This window comes from Gobius niger (genome assembly GCF_951799975.1).
Source record: "Gobius niger genome assembly, chromosome: 1".
Lineage (NCBI taxonomy): Eukaryota > Metazoa > Chordata > Actinopteri > Gobiiformes > Gobiidae > Gobius > Gobius niger.
The window spans coordinates 16,553,759-16,579,136 of NC_136852.1; the positions used below are offsets into that span (position 1 = coordinate 16,553,759).

General features: G+C 41.3%; 2 protein-coding genes across 2 annotated transcripts; both read left to right on the plus strand.

The window, feature by feature from the left end:
- Positions 1-1,070: 1,070 nt before the first annotated feature.
- Positions 1,071-16,970, plus strand: ppp1r37 (protein phosphatase 1, regulatory subunit 37). Its single transcript, XM_079556175.1, has 13 exons — positions 1,071-2,727; positions 7,343-7,440; positions 8,968-9,013; positions 9,084-9,184; positions 9,875-9,994; positions 10,281-10,431; positions 10,514-10,669; positions 10,867-10,979; positions 12,450-12,591; positions 12,665-12,831; positions 12,901-14,188; positions 14,262-14,347; positions 15,398-16,970. The coding sequence occupies exons 1-12, from the start codon at positions 1,995-1,997 to the stop codon at positions 14,336-14,338; spliced, it is 3,192 nt and encodes a 1,063-aa protein (XP_079412301.1). The 5' UTR covers positions 1,071-1,994; the 3' UTR covers positions 14,339-14,347; positions 15,398-16,970.
- Positions 16,971-21,085: 4,115 nt separating this feature from the next.
- LOC306973643 (uncharacterized protein) lies at positions 21,086-24,867 on the plus strand. Its single transcript, XM_079570619.1, has 6 exons — positions 21,086-21,465; positions 21,903-22,385; positions 23,670-23,837; positions 23,901-24,154; positions 24,235-24,419; positions 24,513-24,867. The coding sequence occupies exons 1-6, from the start codon at positions 21,330-21,332 to the stop codon at positions 24,763-24,765; spliced, it is 1,479 nt and encodes a 492-aa protein (XP_079426745.1). The 5' UTR covers positions 21,086-21,329; the 3' UTR covers positions 24,766-24,867.
- Positions 24,868-25,378: the final 511 nt, after the last annotated feature.

Sequence of the window (25,378 nt, forward strand, 5' to 3'; positions counted from 1 at the left end):
CATGGAGCCTACTATAACAGCTGTAGTAAAGTAAGGGAGAAATGTAATTGTAGGTTAATACCTGCATTAGAATGAAAATGTATTCCAAGTAGCTTACATGTTGCTTACCAGTGTTAAATAATGTATCACTTGTATTTATAATGAATCATATTTTTGTTTGTTCTCAGGATTTAAAGTGATTGTCTGTAAGTTTGTGAGGAGAGAGAGTGAAATTTGAAAGTAAACAATCAAACTCCTCCCTCTTTAATCAGAAATCACTTCTTAGAGAGCAGGAACAAGCTCCTCCCCCTCCTCTTGATTGGACCTGACAGGCTGGTTCACAGGAAAAGCTCATCTCATTGGTCGACACAGGAGGAGACTAGACTCTGATTAGCTGCTGAGATCCGGGAGGAAGGACTCTACAAAGATATTTAATATATTATTATTACTTTACATCAAAATGCAGGACTAGGTCAACTTTGCACATTTTATAAAATTTGTAAAACATTTGGACTTCCAGACTATCACTTTAAAGAGTAGCCTAAAACTGCTCACTGTAATTTTTCTGTTTGAACTCAGTGTGCCATCACTTACCTGAGAAGTAGTCACGTCAGGCACTCATGGAAAACAGGTTAAGTGACTTCCACCTATCCTATGATGATCTGACACACTCGTCAAGAGTAGGAAGATACTAAAATCCCTACACTCTCAGCAAAAGCATTAACCTTAGGCCCGTGCTGCCCCCTAATGGAAAAGACGTGAATAGCAAACCTGAAGCGACCAGTCGTTTAAAAAGTACTGCACGTTTTTTTTTGTATTTCACCCATAATACTGGCCTATATTAAATTTGGCAGATAATAGAAAGCTCCTAGCCTAGTGACAGTCAACAAAATGACGTTTCGGACCTGAAACTGAAAGCAAAGAAAACATACGCCATGCTGTAATCAACAGTCTTGAAGATTCAACAAAAGTTCAGTTTACAAAAAGTGTGTAAAGATGAATTGAGAGAGTAAATTGTTTGTAAATGTATAATAGTGTATGACAGTTGTACTGTAACACCACGTCTGCTGAACGTAAGCGCGTACGCCGTGATGACGTAGGACGTGTGAACAACAAACAGTTGTTGGACTTCCACAAGCTGCTAGCGAAGGAAACCTGCACAAAAACAGGTCCGACGTACTTTTCCTGATTTGGGAGACATCTTTGCAAACTGCGCCGACTGTGTTTCCTTCATTTAGGGACACGCTTGGACCCGATCGGCAGGTGTAGCCACGGCACCCGTCTATCGCTAATGTTAGCCTTGGAAACATGCTTATATGTGGAGAATGACGCCTGTTTTTTCCGCGCTGTCGCTGGTCTAGGGCTGTGATGCACGACAGAGGGTGAACAAGAGGTGCAGTTGGAAATACTGGCTTCACGCTGAAGAATGGACTTATCCGCTGGCAGAGAAAGAAAACAAAGCAAAGAAGTGGGCATGCGACCGTATGTAGGCCTGAATATCATTGTTGGGAAACTACTTTAGCTTGCTAGCATTGACTCGCTTATTTCATGCAAATGAATAGGTTTGTCTGGCCATAACCTCACATTGCTAGCGTAATGGAAGCGCCCTAAGCTACCTGTACTTTATAAATGGACTTTCCTCGTCCGTAAAATCGAGGCGAAAATGTTCTGACGGTTAGGATTTCATTGTTTTTGTTAACCCATTAGGAAAAAAAACATTAACTGTTAATGACGTGCCTTTGTTTTGTCGACCTTAGAGTCTGCCTTACCTTTATTCGGCGCATTATATAAAAGTTAAACTTTTTACATTTCCCAGACCCTTTTATAATGAATCAGACATTATCTGAATATACTTTGCTGATCAAAGTTGAATTGTAAGGAGCTGGATGCCTGCACATCACTGAGACAGAGGCGGAAGATAAGCCCCTCAGGTCCTGTTAGCTCTTAGTGACTGTTTAACCTAATATGCGGTCCGTCTGTCAAACTTAAAGAACTCTTTCCCTGGAAATGAAAACATGAATATCGAAGACCAGTGTCTAGATGTGTGCAATATCAAGGCAAAAACGAATGATCGAGATGATGACACTACCAATCATTCAGATGGGGTCATACCCTGTATTTCAGAACTGATGATGAACATTAATAGTGAAAAACAAACTTTAGTCCCAACTGACAGCTCCAAACTTTACTTGATGCCTCAGCTCACGGACTGCCTCCAGTCCACTGAGGAGGACAATACCAAGGATCAAGATGCACAAGAGATAGATGAGGTCAATGGAAATAATAAGACACAAAATGCTCCGGTGTTAGAAAACCCTTCAAATATGGTTATTTTGAATAAGGAGCTTCAGACGGACAGTGTTGGAGTGACCGTAATAAAGGAAGAGAAAGACATTGAGTTCCTCTCAGGGGAAGGCCATGACGGTGGAGACATGGACATCGGCTTAGATCTTAGTCTCAATGAAAGTGGTGTTTTAGAGATCGAATCTGCAGATAAAACACCGGATAACGCCTTAGACTCTGAGCTCTCCACACTGGACGTCCAAGCTCATGGCACAACGGAGAGTACATCGGAGGAGAGCCAAAAGGGGGGCACAGAAACTCCCTCCACAGAGCAGCCCGGGGAGTCACCTGCTGCAGCAGAGGAGGCAGAGGATCAACACAAACCCAATGGCAAAAGAGTGACATTTCCTTCAGACCAGGACATCGTCTCTGGAGCCGTGGAGCCCAAGGACCCCTGGAGACATGGTAACTGTGTTTCTATCTCACTGCGTGTTAATGAAGAAGTGTTTATTACTTTGAGCCTGTCTGCACATGTTTTGCATTAACACCCACAGCTAAGACTATTTGATTTGCCGTCATGCTCCTAATATACAATATTCTTTTGCAGTAGAGCCTTGCATCGTCCACCACTCCTTGAGGTGTGCCATCTTAACATTGGCTACCTGTTTGTTAAGTTAACAGACTGCTCTATGATGTATGTGGCGTAGCTTTACAGAAACGGATTAACTTCGTTGACTTTTAGTTTGAATCAGCTTTAAATCAGCTTTATCCTCAACAGCATTCATACAATATGCTCGAGGGGGAGATATTTCTGATATTTTCTTCAAGTCTTGTTATAACATCGGTTTATGTTTTGTTCTGTATTCTGTGGTGAGACTATTTGCTGCTTGAACTTGAAGCTAACTCAATAGGGTCCATTTGATAGGGGTAAGGGTTTATTTTCACACTTATTGACACACTGTCTTGAGTTTGTTTACTCTGCTCACACCGTATACCTGAATGATTTTAAAGGTGTACAGAACATCTGTTGCTAAATGCCATATAGGCTCTTGTCAGTCCAATCATATTCAATTTGAACATCTTGCTCTATAGCCTTTTTAAGTGATTGACTATAAACGTTTTTAGTTATTGACTGATGAAGGCCTTCATAAATCATCACTGCTTTCTTTTTTTGTTAACAAACCCTACCCTTTAACCATGTGAAAGAAAAAATATGGAATTGTCATAAATAAAGGAATCTTGTCATTCTAAAATTAAACTCTTCCTTTTGAGACAATACTGTAAAGAAACACAAACTATTTTATTAGGGAGGCATTCGTTTCCATTCAAATGTAACAACACTAGAGCGACTTTCATTGTAAATAACCAGGCTCTACCACTGTGGGGGAAATATGGTTTCACACATCTATATCTGTACGTAGATAGTGTCAGGTTCACTATAAGGCCATTGGTTTGAAACATTACGGTTTGACTTGACTCAAACATATTATAAACCTATATCTGTGTATCCTACAGAGACAATGGTGGCACAACCGATCCTTCTGTTAATACTTTTATGTTTTTAGAGTAAAAATAGTCATACTACTTTATTATTCAGATTGATTTTAGATTAGATATTTCGACCACATATGAATGGATAACGCAGGTATGGACTATTCAACATTACGTCTTCAGGCTTCTACTAAAGCTGGAGTGATTAAGTTCATGGATAAAAATGACCCAAGCCTCAGGCACCACTAGGCTCAGAGGAACAATAGGAGGCTGCTGAGGTGTTGTGTTTCCATTTCCAACAACTCTCATTTCTTCAGAATTGACGAGGTCCCGCGGAGTCTTCATAGTGTCCGCCGTAGGCACACTGTGTCGTAACTCAGTCCTGTGTTAACTTTTGACTAATCAATTCACCGTCTCGTGAACAATAAACAGGAAGTAGTAAAATCCACCGATAATGCGTTTGTGCTTTCCTTCCCTGCACAGACACGAGGGCTGTCTGCTTTGCTCGTTCAGGCCGAGGCACTTTCTACGTCACATCCCGCCTCGAGGTTCCCGGTGTGGCTGCTTCATCCTCTTTTTTTATTTCCCACTTCACTTATTACAACAACAAGTGACTGCGAATCACTTGCATTGTTGACACTAAACTCCAATTTCCCTCCACCATTGCTGAAGTTCGTTGCTGCCTTGTAAGACCAATGCTTTTTGTGTACGTGCCACAAAAACCCACCAAAGGCTTTCTTGGCAGCAGGTTTTAGTGGCTCCGCGACCCGTGACATGTTGTGTGCAGTGGCTCCGGACCAAGTTACACACTGATAAGTAAAGCCTCAGTGAACAGACAGAAGAACATTCGCCTTAACAATACTATACTTTACAGCAAGTTCTTAAACTGCTAAAAATATAATGTTGGTTTAGAGCTTTGCAAAGGACAAAATATTCTGCCTTTGATTAGGTCTTGACTTCTGTGTTCTGAAATGTTCTAGTAGGTTAGCACGTCATTCTTCTGTCTTCTCACACTTTTCCAAAATCCTGCACCCCCAGGTTTTATACGCAATGAAAAGTTATGGATATTTTTGTTTTGAGAGAACATTTTATGACCTAAATAAGTGGAGTCTTTGCGATATGCTAATTGCAATCATTGGCATTGTAATTTTGATTTTATTGTACCTGTGCAGCTGTAATGTCAAGACAGTAAGATTTCCGTTGCTACTCGTCGCGTTTGTGCATCTTGGCCGAGCAGATGCACAGAGCCGGGGCCTGCTACATCTCGGACAGTCAGCTGTTCTGTGTGAATGACGCTGCTGTCACTGGCCAAAACACAACAGTGTGAAATGGCAGAGAACAAGGCTTGAGGTCGGCCCGCGGGTATTTTAGGCGCTGGCACTCGCATGTTAAATAGGAGTTGGCGGCATTTGCATGTCATATCTCCAGAATGCTTACACCCACCTCAAGAAGCCGCCTTCAGGCCAGCCTATAGGTTTGTTACGCTATTCAGAAAGTGACAGAATGGGTCACTCTCTTTTTTAAATTCATATTAATAGTGCCCATTACTTTTTAAGGATTTAGAGCCACAATGTGGGACATTCAAGGTTGTATTTTATCACAAACTTGAAACAAGCATGATACCAATGTCATAAAATCCTATTGGTACTGCGAGTAATCAAAATAAAGCATTTAGAAGAAGACCAAGGGGAACACTGGTGTCTTTGTATTATCCATCCATCCATTGGGAGGTGCTCCTGAACACAGGGAGACGACCAGGAGCCACCTCAGCTTCTGTCGACGTGAAGGAGCAAGCGCTCTACTCTGAACTCCTCCCACGTGACTGAGCTCCTCACCCATAAGGGTGAGCAGCCGTCCTGCAGAGGAGAGTCATGTGAACCGCTTGGGTTATCTGTCGGTCATGACGCAAATCTCATGGCCATAGGTGAGACGAGGAACGCAGATTGACTAATAAATTTAGAGCTTTGCCTTTCGACTCCTTCACAACAATGCAATGTAGCAACTGCATCACTGCAGACACTTCACTGATCCATCTGTCCCTCACCCAAGGACAAGACCCTGAGATACTTGAACTTCTCCACGTGAGGCAGAGATTCCCCACCCAATACTATATCTACGTATGTCCATCTATATCTTAAACTCCCATCAAGGGACAATGCTGTGAATTAGCATTTGCTATAAGCATTAAATGGATACATTGGACTGCTGTTCCACAGTTGGTCTATGTTTTGTACTTTTTTCAAATTAATGAAATAATAAATAACCATCTCCATGGATTCGAGCTGGTGATGTCTCATTACCAGCAAAGTCACGTGTCGGGTCTGCGGAGAGGCGAGCCCACACTCAAAAATACCTGTGATGATCTGATTGGGTTAGTCTGATCACTTCTGTATTAAAGACTTGCTGTGATTTGATTTGTCTTTCAATCAGTCATCCTCTTACAATATTATAGGTGTGCTGGCAGAGTTAAAGCTGATGTTTTGTGTCTGTCTTGATCAGCTCACGGCTGCAACATAGCAACGGTGTAAAGTGTTGAGGTGACCAAAATGTGTGTTTTGTTTTTGTGGGGTTCTACGGTCAGTTCTTAATAGACGCAGTCTGTTTTCTTACAAAGCAAGTCATTTTAACCCTCTTCATTGTACTGTGCGTCGTGGCTAGCCTACAGTTGTGTCAGTATTATCCTTCTGCCATGTCAAAGTAAGCTGTGCTACTCACAGCGTCTGTAATTTGTTTGAACCTGTTCAGACTTCTACTTCCTCCACTCCCTTATCTCCACCCTTTTGCCTATCACCCATTGCTCCTCCCTTTGTACATGTACGAGCAGTGGCAGGCCGCACAATGAAACAAAGAGAGCAAGCAGTAACACAGTTGCAGACCATGTTCCAATTCTTTTATGGCGCAAAGTCAGTCACTTTTTGACAATAGTGTCTCAAAGCTTGTGATTAACCAGCGTCCACCTCCTTCCTTCTAAATAATAACCTGTGTGCATCCAGATACAGCGTAAGGACCCTTAATATCCTCCCTACCCCCAAACCCTACCTTCCCTCAGGAAATGTTTACAAACTTGCACCAGAGCAACTATGTACAATAACACTTTCCAAGGACACTGTGTTCAAATGCACACACTGTACTTGACCCATTCACCGGGCGACCTGCCCAAATGTTGGATACACACGTTTAGGATTTCATTCACGTGTTTGCAACATATGTTTAGTCTAAGGATACAAAAAAGCACAGTGTATAAAATATAATCCACCGTGATGGTTAGATCTAACTAAAAATCACTTGAAAACTCTGAAGACTAAGTCGGTTAACTGTAGAAATTGGCCCAAACATCTGTTGGGCTTTAACATTAAGATAAGGGTAAGTGATGCCGAAAGCCGAGCAAAGTCTGAGCTGGAGAGTTCAGTCATCTGACTGGAGTTTGGCCCTACAGCGCTGGGATGGCAAAGAATCTACAATACCTTCTTTTTGTCAACTTCAATGGGAGTCCTCAAGGGTCATTCCCCAAACCGTCTTTATGGTCGGGTTGAAGTTTTATTTAGTTTCTTCATGTGATTTATAATTAACACAGTCCTTTGTTTTGCAGCTCAGAACGTGACCGTTGAAGAGATCCTCTCTGCGTACAAACTGGGCTGTCAGAAACTCAACTGTAAACCCATCATCAAAGTGCTCAAACAGATTCAGGTAATTCTTATCAACATGAAGTGATGTGTTGGTGCAGTCATTGTCTTCTCTTAAAATACCACTGCTATAAACAGAAAGTAGTTGAAAAGGCTGTTTTAACAATAAGAACTGTATGTTTAAAAAGGTAAAATTGTTGCTCAGGGACTATTAGAACATAACACTTGACTCATTTCGCGTGACGTTCTGACAACTGTATTTTTGTTGCTTAAACCTTAAACAAATGAAGTTTTCTCGACAGGTGGTTGTTTCTCTATTATTGTGCTTTCTCTCAGCCAGTTAGCAAGTCATGTGCTCTGTAATCCCTCTGCATGAGCAATGCTTCCAACCCAGTGGACAGTCTTTGCACTGTTTTATAATAGTGTTGTGGTCATTCGTTATCATCCTTTTATGTGCAGAATGCACATGATGTTCGAATGTGTGTGGTGCATTGCAATAAAGTCAGCTTCAGTACATGTCAATGATGCAGATGAAGCAAACCAGCTGAATTAAAATAATGGTCTAGGAAACAATTTCAGCATAAGACAATAGTGTGGTTTACTGTTGGGGGCGAGTGGTGGAAATGCTCCTCCAGCCCTTTTTTACCTATTCAGTACATTTCCATTAGAACTCAATGCCCTTCTATCTTAGTTATTGTCCTTCTATTATTCTGACCGTTTCAACCTTTATCTGTCTAATACAATGTAATATTTTCACTCACACCCTCCTCTCATTTCTGCTTAGTCATCTGAATAACGGCCACATAAACGCACAAGTCATACCAAATGGCTGGAGGAGGGCGGCTAAGCGAGAGCAGAGTTTACAGTTTTTCTAAATGCTTTCTTTATTAAGTCCCACTGCACTGTACACGTGGCGCCCCGCCAGCCCCTGGCCCACAGGTTATGTACTTTCTACCCACTTGTTCGGTTGTGTTTATAAGACTGGCTCTTTAGCGGCTGGGTGTTGAATGTTTCTCTGCACCATCTCTCCTGGGAGCCCTAAAGCCTGGACATTTGGAAAAGCTGTGTCACTCAGCAGCTCCCCGAGGCGCTCGAGCAGTGGCTGTTCTGTAGAGCTCTGGGAGGCCAGGCCACCTGCTCCACACAGGCATTTATGTCACTTCTATGAAGCCTCTGGAAGCTTTGGTTTGAGCTCCTGGGAATTCTTAATTTCAACTCAGTCAATGCATAGAAAAGCTACTGAATCTGCGACGCTGTGCACGGAAGTGTCTTAAACTAGATCTTTATTAAGCTTATTTCTTTCTTTATTTCTTATTTATTGATGAATGAAAGTGTTGAACTGTTGCACCGTCAGAGCCTCGCAGTAAATACACTGTGGCATGAGGCTAAAGTTCATAGGGTTTACAGTGAATGGACAAATCAGAGACAGGCTTTGGCCTTTCACAGTTAGCAGCACTGTATGTTCATGTCTAGCATTCATAAAACTATTTCAGCAAAACTTCGTCTGTATCAAATTAAGTTTAACTACATAATGGGTTTTGCACAAATAATGTAATGTCAACATTTGAAACTCTACTTTTGGTTTCTGCAGGAACTAAAAGACCTGACACAGCGAAATGAATGCTTGGACTTAAAAGGTAAGTGAGAAAAGGACAAACATAGTCAAAAGTCAAATGTATTTGACTTCTTTTGTGTGTTTGTGTGTAGGTGAAAAGCTGGACTACAAATCCTGTGAGGCACTAGAGGAGATCTTAAAGAGGGTCCAGTTTAAAGTCATAGACCTGGAACAGACGAACCTGGATGAAGATGTAAGAGAAACATATTCATTTATTGCTCTTTAAACAGTGCTGTGTTGATCCTTTTTTTCATGTGATATTTTCTGAAACCTCGAACACTGACTTTATCACAGTGCTTTGCGAGGGTAAAGAGTGTTTGTCCTGTTTTCTGATCCCTCGCTGTCCTCTTGTGTAAACATCATTAGAGATGTCTGTGTTTAGGCAGAATGATACTGTGCGCTGCAGCAGACTGTAGACTCGAGCTATTTCCTACACAAGTACTATGTTTGGGTCAGATTAACTTCCTGAAAATGTCTTAAAATGTTTTACATTCGAGTAAACGACACAGTGCTTCATTTGAAAAGTACACGATCGTGCAAACATCCACTCTGTAATTTTTCGTCTGTTTGCATGGATTACTGGCCCGGAAAAGGGAATGAAGCAGCAGCTGTATGAGTCAGTCACTGAGTCACTCGTTTTTCAATCTAAAACAGGCATCTAGATCATTTACCCTAAAGATACATTTATTTCAGTTGAACATAGTACAAGGTGTAAACTGGCAACTACCACCGTTTATAAAGAAATACAGAGCAGCACTAGTTTTGTTTCATGAATCACGATCCACATTTTTTAAGTGCAAGTCGACCCCCCTTTCAATATAATTACCTTTTTTTTAGTGTTGTCAGACAACTAACGTCCTTTGTACTTTATCTTTATCTCTAGGGTGCTTCTGCTTTGTTTGATATGATTGAGTACTATGAGTCAGCCACACACCTTAATATTTCCTTCAATAAGCACATTGGCACTCGGGGATGGCAGGCAGCAGCTCACATGATGAGAAAGGTAAGGATTTAACCACCTAAATGTTTTATAACAAAGAAACTACATTGGGATTTGGGTTTGCTGCAGTAAATAGATTTTTGCATGCCAATATCAACTTTATTTCTATAGCACATTTACAGTTACGCAGCTCAACGTACTTCACTAATAAAATAGCAACTCCAACTCTGCATTAATATAATATCTTGGTGAAAAATGTACACCGGAAGGAATAAAAATCTCTCAAAACAATGCCAAAGCAAATGCGTCTTTTTGGCCGAGTATGTATGTATTTCTATTTCTCTTCTAGACGAGCTCTCTGCAGTATCTGGATGCACGTAACACCCCTCTCCTGGACCACTCTGCTCCCTTTGTGGCCCGAGCGCTGCGGATCAGCGGGAGCCTGGCCGTGCTCCACCTGGAGAACGCTGGCTTATCCGGCCGGCCGCTCATGCTACTTGGTAAGACGCGTGAAAAACTAGGGCAGGTCATGTCTCATTGTTTCCACGCTAATCACCTGCTTCTCATCATATTCATATTTAGCTACGGCTTTAAAGATGAACATGAACCTGCGAGAGCTCTACCTCGCCGACAACAAGCTTAATGGCCTACAGGACTCGGCTCAACTCGGAAACCTGCTGAAGTTCAACTACAACATCCAGATCCTGGATTTGCGCAATAACCACATCCTTGACTCTGGTAAATAGCACCACCATTATATTGTCATTATTAGTCTAGTGTTTCACAATGAAGGACAAATATGAATGTGTTGCCTGGCTGGCTTTGACAGTTTGCTGAATGTCATGTACATACAGCACTGTCCCAGCTACGGAAGTGAAATATAGATAATTGTTTGTGATTTCTTTGTAGTTAACAATATATCTCTCATTTCACAGGTCTGGCGTACATTTGTGAAGGACTGAAAGAGCAGAGGAAAGGGCTCGTCACTTTAGTGCTATGGAACAACCAGCTCACTCACAATGGCATGGGCTACCTCGCTGCTGCACTGGTACGCTACCAACTAAAAGCATTATTCACTCTGACACCCACAAATGCTCTTTTCCAAAGTAATGTGAAGAGGAAATGAGTGGCTCACAGTTTCCCGAAAAAACAGCTTCTAAAATCAACTCTGCTGTCAATCAAAATGTTACAGAGGGTGAAAATATCTGACAATTCATTCATTTCTGCATTTACCTGAACTGTTTAATGTAACATAACGTCAGTATTTAGGAATATAGATTCTGAATCTCTTTCCTGGTTAAATAAATGCAGAATGAGATTTTTAAAAGAGTTATAATTTCTGGAAGTACATAGTTCTATTATTGTTAGTGACTTCCAGCTCACTCGGCTGAGTCAGAGCTGCTGAGGGCATGGCGCCTGTTAGGCTTGTAATTAAAGAGAATTATTACTACAGATCTTCTATTTTAAAGCCACATGATGCCTTTGCTTTCAGGCCGTAAAGTTACACAACCCAGAAATCTAGGACTTTGTTAGACAGAGTTTATTTCATAAGATATCACTCAATCAAACTTTATTTATATCGCACTTTACAACAACACCAGGATGACTAACGTGCTTCATAGAAAGAAGAAACAATATAAAAACACAACATTTTCTAGACATAGTTCAGAGCGTTGTAGGTGCTACAAGTCAAATTGAAAAGATGAGTCAAGCCAAGGTACAAATGTTATTGATAGTTGGCACTTATCACCCACAAGCACACTCGCTATAGTGTTTAATATTTCTTTCTTTCTGAAGGTAATCTCATGACCTTATATTAAAGTGTTTACAAGTGGCCAGTAAACGTGTTATGTCGTATATGAATTAATTTTATTCGGACCATAACAAAACATAAAAACACAAACTTATATGAACTCAAATACAACCTGCCATGACTGAGGCAGTTGTGAGCTCAATATCAAATGTGCAGCTCAATACATTTACAATTTAGGACAAACTATTTTGTTTTCCCTTTTGCACATTTTAGATAAGGCTGTCCGAAAAGGAGTGGGGGGAAGTAAACACTTATTTAGTCCCACCCCTTTTAAGTACTCTCAATATCTTGTTCTATGTACTTATTAGGCTTCCTTATAACAATCATTTGAGCACTGTGATCTAAATCCAAGGAACACAGTGAATACTACCTACCAATCAACATTTGGTTTACAACACAACAGCTGAACATGAAGAGTCATATATTTTCTTCAGATACATACTTAGAGAATATCCATTATTTGTATTAATACTTAAACTGTCTGATATTTGGACATTGTTTGAGGTGTACATGTAATTTATTCCATATTTTAGAACCACAAACGGACACACAGAACCTTTATCTGGATGTCCAGGCATGGGCAATTTTAAATTGATCCAAGCCCCTGAAATTGTATTTTCCCTCTCTTTCAGAAATCAACTGTTGAATTTTTAGAGGTAGTTGCTTATTTTTAGCTTTATACATAATCTGGTGTGATGTTTTCAGCCATGCACACAGAGTCTGGAGACTCTGAACCTGGGCCACAACTCTGTGGGTAATGAAGGCGTCCACAAACTGAAAGACGGCCTGATCACAAACCGCTCGGTGCTCAGACTGGGCCTTGCCTCTACCAAGCTGTCCTGTGAAGGTACAAGAGTCATCCCTTTAACTTGTACTGTTCAGTAGATTTGGGTGAATTTCACTTATCTCTGTGACTTCAGGGGCGGTCGCTGTGGCTGAATTCATAGCAGAGAGTCCCAGGCTGCTGCGTCTGGACCTGCGGGAGAATGAGATAAAGACCGGCGGACTCATGGCTCTGTCTCTGGCTCTAAAAGTCAACACTTCGCTGCTGCGCCTGGACCTGGACAGAGAGCCCAAAAAGGAAACGGTGAGTTAGAGTGTCAATAAAGTAAAGTTAACAGTCATTTATGTGTTGCCTCCTGTTTGTTCACCGTAGGTTAAAAGCTTCATTGAAACACAGCGCGCCCTGCTGTCAGAGATCCAGAACGGATGCAAAAGGAACTTTATTCTGGCTAAAGAGAAGGAGGAGAATGAGCAGAAGATGAGGCTGTCTGCGAGTATGGCTGAGATCGCCACCGAGGACGGCACCGGAGTAGAACAAGAGGCTGAGCGATCGGAGGATCATGGTGAGGGACCAAAGAAAGATGTGGAGGAAGAGAAACCAGGAAGTGCAGCAGAGCCCGGCAGCCAATCAGAGGAGAGCAGTGAGAAAGTAGAGCCTCCTGCAGTTGTGGAGTCAGACTCGGACACAGAGGATGAGGAGGAAGTGGTGCTCTCTAAAGCTCCTCCTGCACCTGCCCCCAGTGACCCCCACCCGTCAGACCCCCCACCTGCTGCCTCCAGCACCATCTCCAACATCACGGTCACAGAGGCTGCAGTCCCAACGGGCACACCGCCTTCTCCTGGGCGCTGCATCTCTGTGTCCAGTCCAGGCAGAGGCCATAAGATCTTCATGGTCACCCGAGTAGAGAGCCCTCCTGAGCAAAAGCAACTACAAGCTGCCAGCACAAAGAAAGGTCTAGAAACCAAGACATTGACTCAAACAACTGAAAGCATAGAGACTTGTCCTGCTTTGAACACGGAGCAGAGTCCCGTAGCAACACTAAATGCACCTCAGGCCAGCACACTAAAATCAGAATTAATAAGCGATTCAGCCGAGAACCAGAGAACGTCAAGCACTTTAAACTCTCAAGATGTAAGCGCACATGGCACAGATGCCCCACCAGAGCACACAGTAGCACAGTCACTGACCGCGGAAGCAACGCAGAGCACTACAAGCCCCCAACTTGAACCCACTTGTGTAGAGCAGCCCGATAGTGAAGTGACAGTAGACAGGGAAGACAAAGCTGCACTTACAGAGGACAAGGGACAAGAAGCAGAGCAGCAGAACGAGCGTTTATCAGAGGAGACCACGACAGAAAAGCAAGATGACCCTCAAGAAGTCTGTGCAAACGCCACAAGTGAAGAACAGGAAATAGACAGTGTGGAAGATGTACAGACCAATGAGACAGCGGAGCCTAACCAGCAGCCTGAAGAAACTGACGGCTCAGACGAGAGCTCTGCAGATGAGTGTTTCAGTGAGGCTTTGACAGGAGAAGAAGAGGGGGAGGAGGAGGAGGAGGAGGAGGTGCCCGCTGTTTTGCCCAACGGCATCAAGACAGAGTTCTCCCTCCACCTGCTGGACACGGACGGCCCCAAACCTGGCAGCTGTGTCATGGAGCACGGTGAGTCCTGCTCTGAATGTACGAGGAGAAGACTGTTGAACTCCATGTCCTGAATCATGTTTTTATCGTTCAGTGAGCGTCAGCTGTGGACAGGACCTGGAAGAGCTGCTGCTAGAAGCCAGTTTAGACACAGGAAAAGAGGCACCGTGAGCTTTTAAGGTGAGTAATATTGTTCATTAAATTTGGCTGACGACAAAAAGTTAAAGCCTAGAGGAGAGACTTTATAGGTTTGTTAAGTGGTGACGTCACAGCTCTACCTCCGGGTCCGCAGATGTGCGAGAAACTACAAAAAAACTCTTTAATACCACAATCAATATTTCTGGAACTCAACAGAGTTACTGAACATGCTTATTTATCAGGCCCATTAGCCAAAAATGCTGCACCTACTGCTATAAAAGTAATATTTACCAAAATCGGTACATCCGGGTTAGCGGAGATAAAATGGCGCAGCAGCTACGCTAACCCCGGAAGTAGTGACTTTGATAAATATTACTTTTTTAACAGTAGGTGCGGCATTTTGGGCTAATGAGTCTGAGAAAGAAGTAAGTTCAGTCACTCCCCGTACAGTTTCAGAAATATTGATGGTTGTTTTTAAGAGTTTTTAATGTTTAAGAATGTTGTGATGTCACGTGAACGCAACCTATTGTACTGTAATTAGTGCAAAAAGATAATGATTTTTTTTTTATGTTTGTTTTCTAACATATAGGTCAGCATTTAGCCTTTTAACCAAGCACATTTTCCCCAGTTTCGTTTTACCCAAATCTAATTATTCCAAAAGCATCAAAATAGTGACAAAAACAATAATAAATACGCAACAAAAAAGTGTCAAGAGCGCCAAAAAACATGCCGGAAAAACAACAAAAAAAGTGGCATATACGTAGCAAAAAGCAATGAAACACGTAAGAAAGAATTACAAAAGAGCGACAACAAATGTGTTGGGAAATAGCAATGAAAAAGCGATGAAAGCGCAACAAAAAACGACAAAAACGTCACAAGGAAAGGAGACAAAAACACAATAAAAACGCTTCACTTTTGTAGGTTTTAGCTTTCAAATGATGCATTACACTGTTGCTCTCCGGTCGAAAAGCTTTTAGATTTGGGTAAAGCCGAACTTGGTTAAGGCGGGGGTTAAGAGGTCGAAGTGCACAGTGGCATTTTGTTCCTACATGTCACGAATCATAATTCAGTGTTATTTTTACTTTGCTACAGGGACGACGAGGATGAAAGAGAACAATGCTGTAACCACATCATCATGACTGGTTCCTCTGATAACTTCACACCTTTTTCTCAATCAATCCTTCTCCAAATACGGGACCGAGGTCGAGGATTTTGACAAACTGAATTGCCCCCCTGCTTGACTGGTGCAAACAAGGAAACGTACACTACAGCTACAAATGACACACTTTTACATTTGAAACACTGGAGACGAAATGAGAAGTTTCTACAAAACTGTCAATAAAACACGTTGATCTGCTGAGTTGTACGAAAGCAGCCGTCAAGTGCGAGTGGGACAAAACACTAACCAAAGACAGTACGAACTACCACTGGCTCTTTCGGGACACAACTTTAACTGCGAAATGAGAATGCTGGACTCTGCTGACAGCCCTGTCGGCCTTTAAACGGGACAAATGCTGTATCTGTCATAGGCTTTTTATTGACAAGAGGTTGAGATTTGTCCGTCTAGTAGATGTCCACATTTCCATTTGTGTCTCTTGTCTGTTAGACCTTCACCAAAGTGACTGAGTTTCCACAGTTCCTCCTCACTTCGCTCCCCCCCCCCCTCAGGAATCCCCAATCCTTCGTGCAGCTGACTTCACCGCCGCATTTTTATTTTTCCCCGGAGAAAGTCACAGTCCGTAGTAATGAATGTTTAAAAAATAAATGAACGCTTGGGCTGCACAATTGATACTGATTAATATTGAGATTGCTCTGAAAATATTTTTAAATCGATCGTTTAATATTCGAGGGAAGACGAATTGTGCAGCCCTAAAAACGCGCTACAGAAATCCAGAAAGCATCTTCTGTCTTTGCATATTAATCTCCGCTGGTTCATTCTCGTGGCTTCATCCTCCCGGTCGTTGTTGTTGGCATTATATAGAGAAAAGCCTCACGTCTCGTCCCCCCCTGTTCCCCTAAATCTCTCATTGGTCCTATGTTTGTAATTACTCATATGTTGCCTTCAAAACGCCGCAAATGTTCCTGTTTAGTCGCTTTAAGTAATCATTTATCTTTTATTTATTTATAGCTTTGTGGACCTTCTTTGATTGTTTTTCTTTCCGCTTGGGGGGGTCGCTTTGAAATCCCGCCCCCTTTTTTTTTTTTTCATCCGTTTTATATTCAAACTGCGACGAACATTTACTTTTCCCTTTCTTTTTTTTCTTCGGGTGGGGGTTGGACAGAAAGGTCGCGATTGAACTTGGTGCAGTCACTAAAACATCTCAACAGAAATTCCCAAATATCAACAACCCAGTCCCCCTTGTTTTCTTTTTTGGAACTGCTGAGTCGTGCTGTGGCCACAAGAGGGTGCTATCGTACACGCATTGTTTTTCCTCGAAGGCCTCAGCTATAAACTTTTCATAAAGCGCTCTGGCTGTGCTGTACCCGGAAAAATCAACATCACTGTGCTGCCCCCACTCTTTGTAATGCTTTAATTTTTAGATTTTGTTTTTTAAATAATAATTTGATAACTTTATTGAAATGTGCTGGTAATCACAGAGATATGTATGGCAAATTTGTTCCTCTCCAATAAATGCATGTAATGACTAATAACATAATGGCATCTTTTATCTGTTTTTGATTTGAGTGGTTGTCAGTGATGGAGCTGATCCTAAAGTCGGTGGTAACAAACAAATGGAACTACAATTTGAGTTTACATGTGACTAGGGCTGGGTACAGTTCCATACTGGTACTTTAAAGGGACTATATAGAGTTTAAAAATGTTAAAATTAGGTATTTTCCTCCCCCTACTTGCTCCAACAATGTCCTAATGTGTAGAATGAGGTCAGACCTGTTCACCACAACTGGCTCTAAAATCCTGCACTGTCGCTCAAAAAGTTGTTACTTCGGTCTGAAGTGTCGTCACGCACAAGCTTAATATAGAAGGTGCAGTTACACGTATGACCTGAGGTGGCAGCAGTGAGTATAAAATGGCCAACTTGTGGCTAGCCCCTTTAACAATACTTGGTTTTTGATACCGATACCTGAACGATACTTTTTCTGATACCTATACTGAAATATTTCTCATCAAGAACCAGACTACAGAAAAATAATGGTTGGTCTGCTCATTTACAATATATTTACAATAAAAATGGGGGGGAAATTTGGCACAAATAAGGAACAATTGTGTTAAAAAAAAAACAAAAGGGGAATAAATTGGGCAAAATAATGGGGTGAAATTGGGAAAAAATATTAGTAAAAAAAAAAGCAGAAAATAGGTAAAATAATAATAGTAAAAATAAATAAATTACACATTTTTTCCCTCAATAGGCAAAAAAGGGTGGAGGGGAGAAAAACAAATTGGGGCAATAATAGGAAAAAAACAGCATCAAAACTTGAAACTAAAGATTTTTTTTTCGGCATCTGTTACCGATACTTATGTGTTTCAAAGCTGGTAGTACCTAAACTTATTTCAGTACCATACTGGTATCGTTTAATGGTACCCAGCCCTACGACAGTAATCTTTGGAGAAGGCATATCTCGAAAAATTCCATTATTTTATTTATTTCAATCATTCTGAATATTCTTTCATTTTTACATAAAATAATGCAATCCTCCGACAATTGAAAAGGAGCACAAAGAAGACAAATATATTATGTGCCCCTTTCTCCAAAAAAAACAAACATTTATAAGATGGTCTGATGTAACAACACATCCGTCACAAAAAAGTAACAATCACAGTCGCAAGTGTACAAAACATGCCACAATCAAAACAAATAATCTTCTTCTTTCATATAATTTCCTGTTCATATGATTTAAGTACTGTTTCCTTAAATAGTCGTTTAAACTGAAAAACATCAAGAAATGTCCAGCTGCTTCGATTTATTGGACTTGTATCGACCTGGATGTCTGAGAATTCCTGTTTAATACATACTGCTGTGATGCCCTTCCGTCTCCAGTGCATATGTATGTGTCTTACTGTATGCTTTTATTTCTCCTCTGGATTTTAAAGGGGCTAGATGCAAGTTAGTCATGTTATACTCACTACTGCCACCTCAGGTCATACGTGTAACTGCAGCTTCTATATTGAGCTTGTGCATGGCAGACCCGAATTAACACCTTTTTGAGTCACAGTGCAGGATTTTAGAGGCAGTTGTGGTGAACAGGTCTGGGATCATTCCACACCTTTGGACATTGTTGGAACATGTAAAGGAAAATACTTAATTTTTAATTGCTGGGTTGCAGGTGACATCACAGCATTCTATTGGCCAATACTATTGTATGGAGGGGGAAAAATGTGTTTTTGAGGACATTTTTGGTCTTGTACAGAGAGATCATGGACCCAGTGAGTGATATTAATGATCATTTTTGTAATTCATACATTTTCTTTTGAGCTGTAACTTGTGAAAGTGTAATACTGTTAATAGGAAAAACTGTCCCCTTTCCCCCCGCTGGGCCCGATGACATCATCACATTCTAGGACCTGCAACCCGGCAATAGTCCCTTTTAAAGCCATTGAGGCGATTCAAAGCAGCGGACGACCCACAGTGCAGTGTCCAGGGCCCCACCTTCAGATCTTGAGCAAAGCTTTGCCACAACAACTTTTATGTAACAAAAGCGACAGGTTTGTCTAATTATGCTATTTCAACTATTGCTTTCACTGTGTCCATGTACTGGGCTTTATGTAGCTAACGGTTTCAAAATGTTCAGCATCAAAAGGAAATGTTTTGTCCCTGTCCCCGTTTTAAACTGTTGGGCTTTTCCTGTAGAATTATAAAACCCAATATGTGGTTAATGAAATGTGAGCAAATGTTTTAAATGTGAGTGTTTTTTGAATGAATATAATTATTAGAGAACAATTAACCTCTTAACCCCCACCTGAACCAAGCACATTTTAGCCAAATGTAAAAGCTTCTTGAAAAAAGCAGAACGAGAACGAGGATGAAAACGCAACAAAAAAGTGACAAAAAATATGAAAAATGGGATTAAAATTTAACAAGAATATATGAAAAGTGACATAAATGGGTCAAATACACAATAAAAAGAACCCCCCCCCAAAAAAGCTAAGAAAAAGTGGCAAAAATTTGATGACCACACACAACTATGCTGGGGAAAAGATCAATTTAGATCCGTTTTTGTAGAGAAAATGCACTCGGTTAAGGTAAGAGGTTAATCGTATTTCAAAAGAGTGATTAATACGATTTTTAAAAATGATTGATTGACAGATATATGTTGTATAACCCAGTGTTAATTTTGTCAACTAAAATATTTAGTCTTTATTTTAGTCAAAGTGTTATTTTTGACGACTAAAATTGGACTAAAACTAAATTAAAAGTTTCTCATGAGACTAAAACTATGACTAAAATGTCCAGATATTTTCGTCGACTAAAATAAGACTAAATTAAAATGAAAAGGAGAGACTAAAATCATCCAAACTTTTATTGACCGTCTGAAAGAGCCTCATGTAAATTCACTGCCAAAGGACCAGCTCTGAGCTTTGTTCATGTGGAGCAGCTCCATGAAGCAGAGGAACAAGATTAAATATGATTATAATGAATATTATCAATGCAAAGTTGACTTAACTCGTCTTAAATTTAGTCGACTAAATTTACTTGCAATTTTAGCCGACTAAAACTAGACTAAAATTGAAGATATTTTTTTGGACTAAAACTAGACTAAAATCGAATTACATTTTCGTCCAAAGACTAAAACTAAATTAAAATATTAAAAATTAACACTGGTATAGCCCAGTGGTTCTCAACCTTTTGGAGCCGCGACCCCCATTATAACAGTTAAAGGGGTTCGTGACCCAACGCTCGCCCGCCCGGGTCACACCGTATCTGAAATCGTAACATTAGCCTACATTATTCTTAAAAAAACAAAGAAAAAAAAAAGAAAATTCATGCAATTACGAACATATAATGGTAAAATAGCACACACATGCCACAATAAATATAATATAATAATATGCTCTAATAAAAATATATGTTATCTACATGATCTGGCAACCCCCCAAATTTCCCAGGTTGAGAACCACTGGTATAGCCTATACAGCGGGGTAGGCAACGTCAGGCCCCCAAGATGATTTAGAGAAATGCTATTGCACAAATCAGAGATGAAATACCTGAAATGTGGAAAATAATACCTTAAAAATGGCCTTGAGAAAGAAAGAAATTAGTTTTTTTATGAAGTACAACACTTCTTTCCTTTGGGCCACAACTGATCATCCATTTACACTGTTTTACGGATAAAGAATGGACAAACGTTGAATTGAGATTGGATTGTATTGGACATCTGGGCCCATAGTGCAGAGGGTGAGGAGGTTCACGACTGCGATCGAAAGGAGGGGCAGCGTGTGAAGCTCAGAGCTTTGGGTTTGGCAGTAAGCCTCTGAAGGAATTTCATGCTAAACAAACCTGTCCAATGCTATAATAATGGAGTATGTGGACTTTGGTGTGCTATGTATTTTATATATGTGATATTTAGGGACTTCAGATGTTTGTATTTCACCAAACTTAAGTGATAGGCCAACCTTTTTTCTTCTCGCTGTAAACCTAACACATTGAAATCCATTCACCGTAATGCTTGTACAGAGCTGCTCACTGAAAGAGATATACTACTACTTCTTTTACTACATGCATTATGTCTTCTTGAATAGACTACTACTGTCTCAATGGGGCACTGGTGAAATCCTTTACCCCCCTGTCCGATTTGTTCACCCACAAACAAAGTTCTTTCACTTTGCTACTGCATTCATTCTTCAAAGAGACCCCGAGTCACTCCCAATCGTCTGCTAGCAGGGCTTAGAGGGTCTCCCATCATATTGTGAGGTGATTATGTAATACCGGCAGCACAATGGGGATCTGATCAGACAGAACTCGCCCCAGTCTGAATGAGGGTGGGCCAGGGGTGATGTTCCTCCGAGGTATTTCTCCCACCGCGGAGCTTAGCAGGGAATGCAAACAGGATAAAAGCAGACAGGAGGATGCTGCACACCCATCACATGACTCCGATTAAAAAGAGGACTGGCCACCGAGCGGAGGGAGATGGAGAGCGCCCGGGTAGTTCACATCCCACAGTGGAGGCTGGTGACTGCTGCCGGGACCCTACAAAGTTAACAGGTAATTACAGACTTTATTGCATGAACATATAACCGTGGGTTTATCAGTAAATGTGAGCGTGGGGACTTGGAGGAAGTGGAAGTTAGGATTTGTTCTGTTTGCATTGTGGCTATAGCTGCAATTGTAATAAATAATAATTGATACATTTTATTTTAATCTTTTGGGTTGTCCAGCATTTTTGTTGCAAGGCAGATTTTCAGTTTTGGTTTCACTTTTACTACACCAAGTCTAGCCCTAATACAAAATGAAGAAAAATAAATAAGAATAATAAAATACCCAGGCCAGCATGTGTCACTGCCGTCAGATTAAACAGCCTATATGACTTTATTGATCTCATTTTGGGAAAATTCACGTCAAGAAGTAGAGACGCCCCACTTTTCTGAATGGGCAGTGTCTTTGTGAAACCTTTACCTGCTCGTGCCTGTGTCTCCCCACAGCTGTCACCATGAGGGGGCGCCACTGGACCCAGGTCGGGGTGACCACGTTGCTGCTGCTGGCCGAGGTGGTCGTCGCTCAGCTCTGCAAGTCTCCCATCACTCTCCTGGACGGTTTCCACACGCTGTACATGCTGCTGAACGCGCTCTCAGTGACAAACAGTCTGTTTTCTGTGGACCCCGGGGAGCCCCCCACTCACAGTCACACCCTTCCCCTTCTGTCAACTCTGGACTGGGGGGCGATGAGAGCGCAGCCCGTGGGAGCGTTCGTCTCCAATCTCGTCCTGCTCAGTCTGAACGTCATATACCTGACTGAAATTTGCAGCTTCATGTTAGAGCCTGAAACGACACAGCGCCCCCTGCTGCTCGTGGCCACGGGAGCAGTGAGTCTTGTTCTGAAGATGTCCCTGCTCCTGCTTGGACTTCAGTGGCATCACGTGCGAAGAGGTGGTAGCGCAGAGCCTCACATCGAGGTCAACCCCAACGGTAAAGGTCATTTACTACCATTACTGAGGCTATTGCGGTAAAGGTGAGGTTTTATTCTGCAGTTGGAGACTCTGTTATAGTCTTTCGTTTGGCCCTGGTTTAATCAACACCTGCCTTAACCAAGTGCTTTTTTTCTCCAGTTCAGCTTTATCCAAATCCTAGTAGGCCAGTGCAAAGCCTCATTTGAAAGCTAAGACCTACAAAACTCATCTAAATTAATTTTTGTCATCACTTTTTTGTTGGGTTTTCATCACATTTTTTGTCACTTTTTCCATCACATTTTTTCATCACATTTTTGTAAATTTTTTGTAAATTTTTTGTTAATTTTTTGTCACTTTTTTGTCACTTTTTCGTCTCATTTTTGTCCCTATTTTGACACTTTTTCTCCCAATCCTACAGGCCAGTGCAACGCCTCATTTGAAGATCTACAAAACTCATCTAAATGGATCTTTGTCATCACTTTTTTATTTTTTATTTCCATCACTTTTTTCTCACTTTTTCAACACATTTTTGTCAAATTTTTGTCACTTTTTCATCACATTTTTGTCACTTTTTCATCACATTTTTGTCACTTTTTCATCACATTTTTGTCACTTTTTCATCACATTTTTGTCACTTTTCAAATCACATTTTTGTCACTTTTTCCATCAATTTTCCGTCCATTTTTTGTCACTTTTTTGTCACTTTTTTGTCACTTTTTGTCACATTTTTGTCACTTTTTCATCACATTTTTGTCACTTTTTCAACACATTTTTGTCACTTTTTCAAATCACATTATTGTCACTTTTTCCATCAATTTTTCGTCAATTTTTTGTCACTTTTTTGTCACTTTTTTGTCACGTTTATGTCACTTTCTTATTTTGTTGCCGCTTCTTCATCGCTTTTTTGGTCACTTTTTTTGTGTGGCTTTTTCATCACATTTTTGTTGCTATTTTGAGACCCTTTTCACAAAGCTTTTAGATTGGGGTAAAGCCAAACTGGACAAAATGTGCTCGGTTAAGGTGGGGGTTAAATAAAAAAAATCATAATAAAAGCACTCAAAGACGTTTTACATTTAGCATTGATTCACTCTACGCTCAGCCATGCTAAGCTACTATTATCCACAGCTGACCATTACCTACTCACTCTCTCCCCACATTCACACAAATGCAGAGCGGGTGAAGTGTCTTGCCCAGGGGCACAGCAGCTCACCATCACAGAACATTCTTCCAACATAAAACAATATAAAACTCAAAAAGACAAGATAAATACAGGCCCAACCCTTTCCTCTTTCGACCCCTACAGCTCTGTCTGCAGAAGAGAAGGCCCAGACCGAGCAGGGCAACAACAACGAACCCTATGATCTTGGAATCCCGGACGGCTCTTTGCACAATATACCCCTCACCATCAGGAATCCAAACATCCCCAACCCCCAAGAGCTTCACGCGAATGGCACCTGCGGGCAAAACTCCAGTAAGACTTCGGAAATTAAACTTGCTTCATGATGTTTTTGATGTACTGATGTGCTTCTTTCAGACAGCCAGACTCCAACTAATATCCTTCCCCCACCAAGTCAACCTGAAGCCAACCCAGTGCTTGACGGCCTGCGGTCACTTTGGCCCCATATCGGCGAGATCCTCATCATCCCCTTTCTAGTCCTGGTGACTGGTCTGGTCACACTAAGACCCATGTGTTTGCACAGCTCCAAACTGTGTCGCTATCTGGTTTACCTGGACCCTGTGCTTTCTTTGTTGGCTGTGTTTTTACTCATTGCAAAAGCTATTCCGCCGGTTCGTTTTTTTTGTTTTTTTTTAACAAATGCCACTCACTAGGAATTGAACATTTTATAAACAATTGTCTCGTTGCACAGGTTTTCAGATACGGGCTGTTGCTGCTACAGGGTGCTCCTCCACATTTCTCCGTGGATGAGGTTGGGGAGAAGATCATGGATGTCCCTGGAGTTGAGGCCATGCATGAGCTCCATGTCTGGAAACTTACAGAGTCGTTCATAGTGGCCTCAGTCCATGTGCACTGCGCGGAGAGTCTCCAACACAAGTCAGGAACCTATATCCCAATGCCGTCTTATTTGCTTGTTTTTAGACCTTTATCTTGAATGCACCTTATTTCTGACCACATGTTGTGTGACAGGTGTCGAGATGTCATGATGGAGGTCACCAAAGTGCTTCAGAATGAGGGCGTGAGCTACTGCACTGTTCAGCCTGAATTTACAGACCAGCCCTGTCTTCAGCTCTGCAGCCTGGCGTGTGCAGAGGCTTGTGCAGACAGCATGTGTTGTGCTCATCTCGCAAAACAACACAAAACCATCACAAGCGGAAGCACTAAAGAAGAGATCCGAGCTGGCCTTGACCATAGCCACTGTTCACTGACTGTTAGCCCTTAATAATTCTGATACATCAATGTGAAATAAACTGTTATATCCTATGTACCGTCATGAAAACTCTCTTACTTGCTTACAATGCAAATGCGCTGTGTGTTTCTGCAAATAGGCAATTAAATTAATAAATTACTAAATCATGAAAGTCTGGAAGTCTAAATGTTTTACAAATGTTATAAAATGTGCAAAATCCACCACCTGGCCTTGCATTTTGATGTAAAGTTAGTAATAACATATACAGTGGGGAAAAAAAGTGCCAAAATCCAATACAATGTCTATGTGAAACTGACCAAATACTTTTTTTCCCCACTGTACATATTATTTTTTGTAAAGTCCCTCCTTCCCAGACCTCAGCAACTAATTAGAGTCTAGTATCCTCCTGCATTGACCAATGAGACAAGCTTTTCCTGTGAACCAGCACGTCAGGTCCAATCAGGAGGAGGAGGAGGAGGAGCTTGGGTCATTTGCTTTTGAATATTTGGCTTCTGTTCTCCTCATTCTGTGTGGTTAAAGAGATGATTGTTTACTTTGACATTTCACTCTCTCTTTTGCAAACTTACAGACTGTCACTTTAATGTGTAAAATGTTCTAGAAAATAAAAATCAAGTTACTTACGTTC

Coding starts and splice junctions, on each gene's coding strand:
- ppp1r37 (XM_079556175.1), top strand. CDS start 1,995: ATGAATATCGAAGACCAGTGTCTAGATGTGTGCAATATCAAGGCAAAA. Junction 9,185..9,874: donor AGACGAACCTGGATGAAGAT/GTAAGAGAAACA, acceptor CTTTATCTCTAG/GGTGCTTCTGCTTTGTTTGA. Junction 10,980..12,449: donor GCTACCTCGCTGCTGCACTG/GTACGCTACCAA, acceptor TGATGTTTTCAG/CCATGCACACAGAGTCTGGA.
- LOC306973643 (XM_079570619.1), top strand. CDS start 21,330: ATGCTGCACACCCATCACATGACTCCGATTAAAAAGAGGACTGGCCAC. Junction 23,838..23,900: donor CACCTGCGGGCAAAACTCCA/GTAAGACTTCGG, acceptor TGCTTCTTTCAG/ACAGCCAGACTCCAACTAAT. Junction 24,420..24,512: donor GCGGAGAGTCTCCAACACAA/GTCAGGAACCTA, acceptor GTTGTGTGACAG/GTGTCGAGATGTCATGATGG.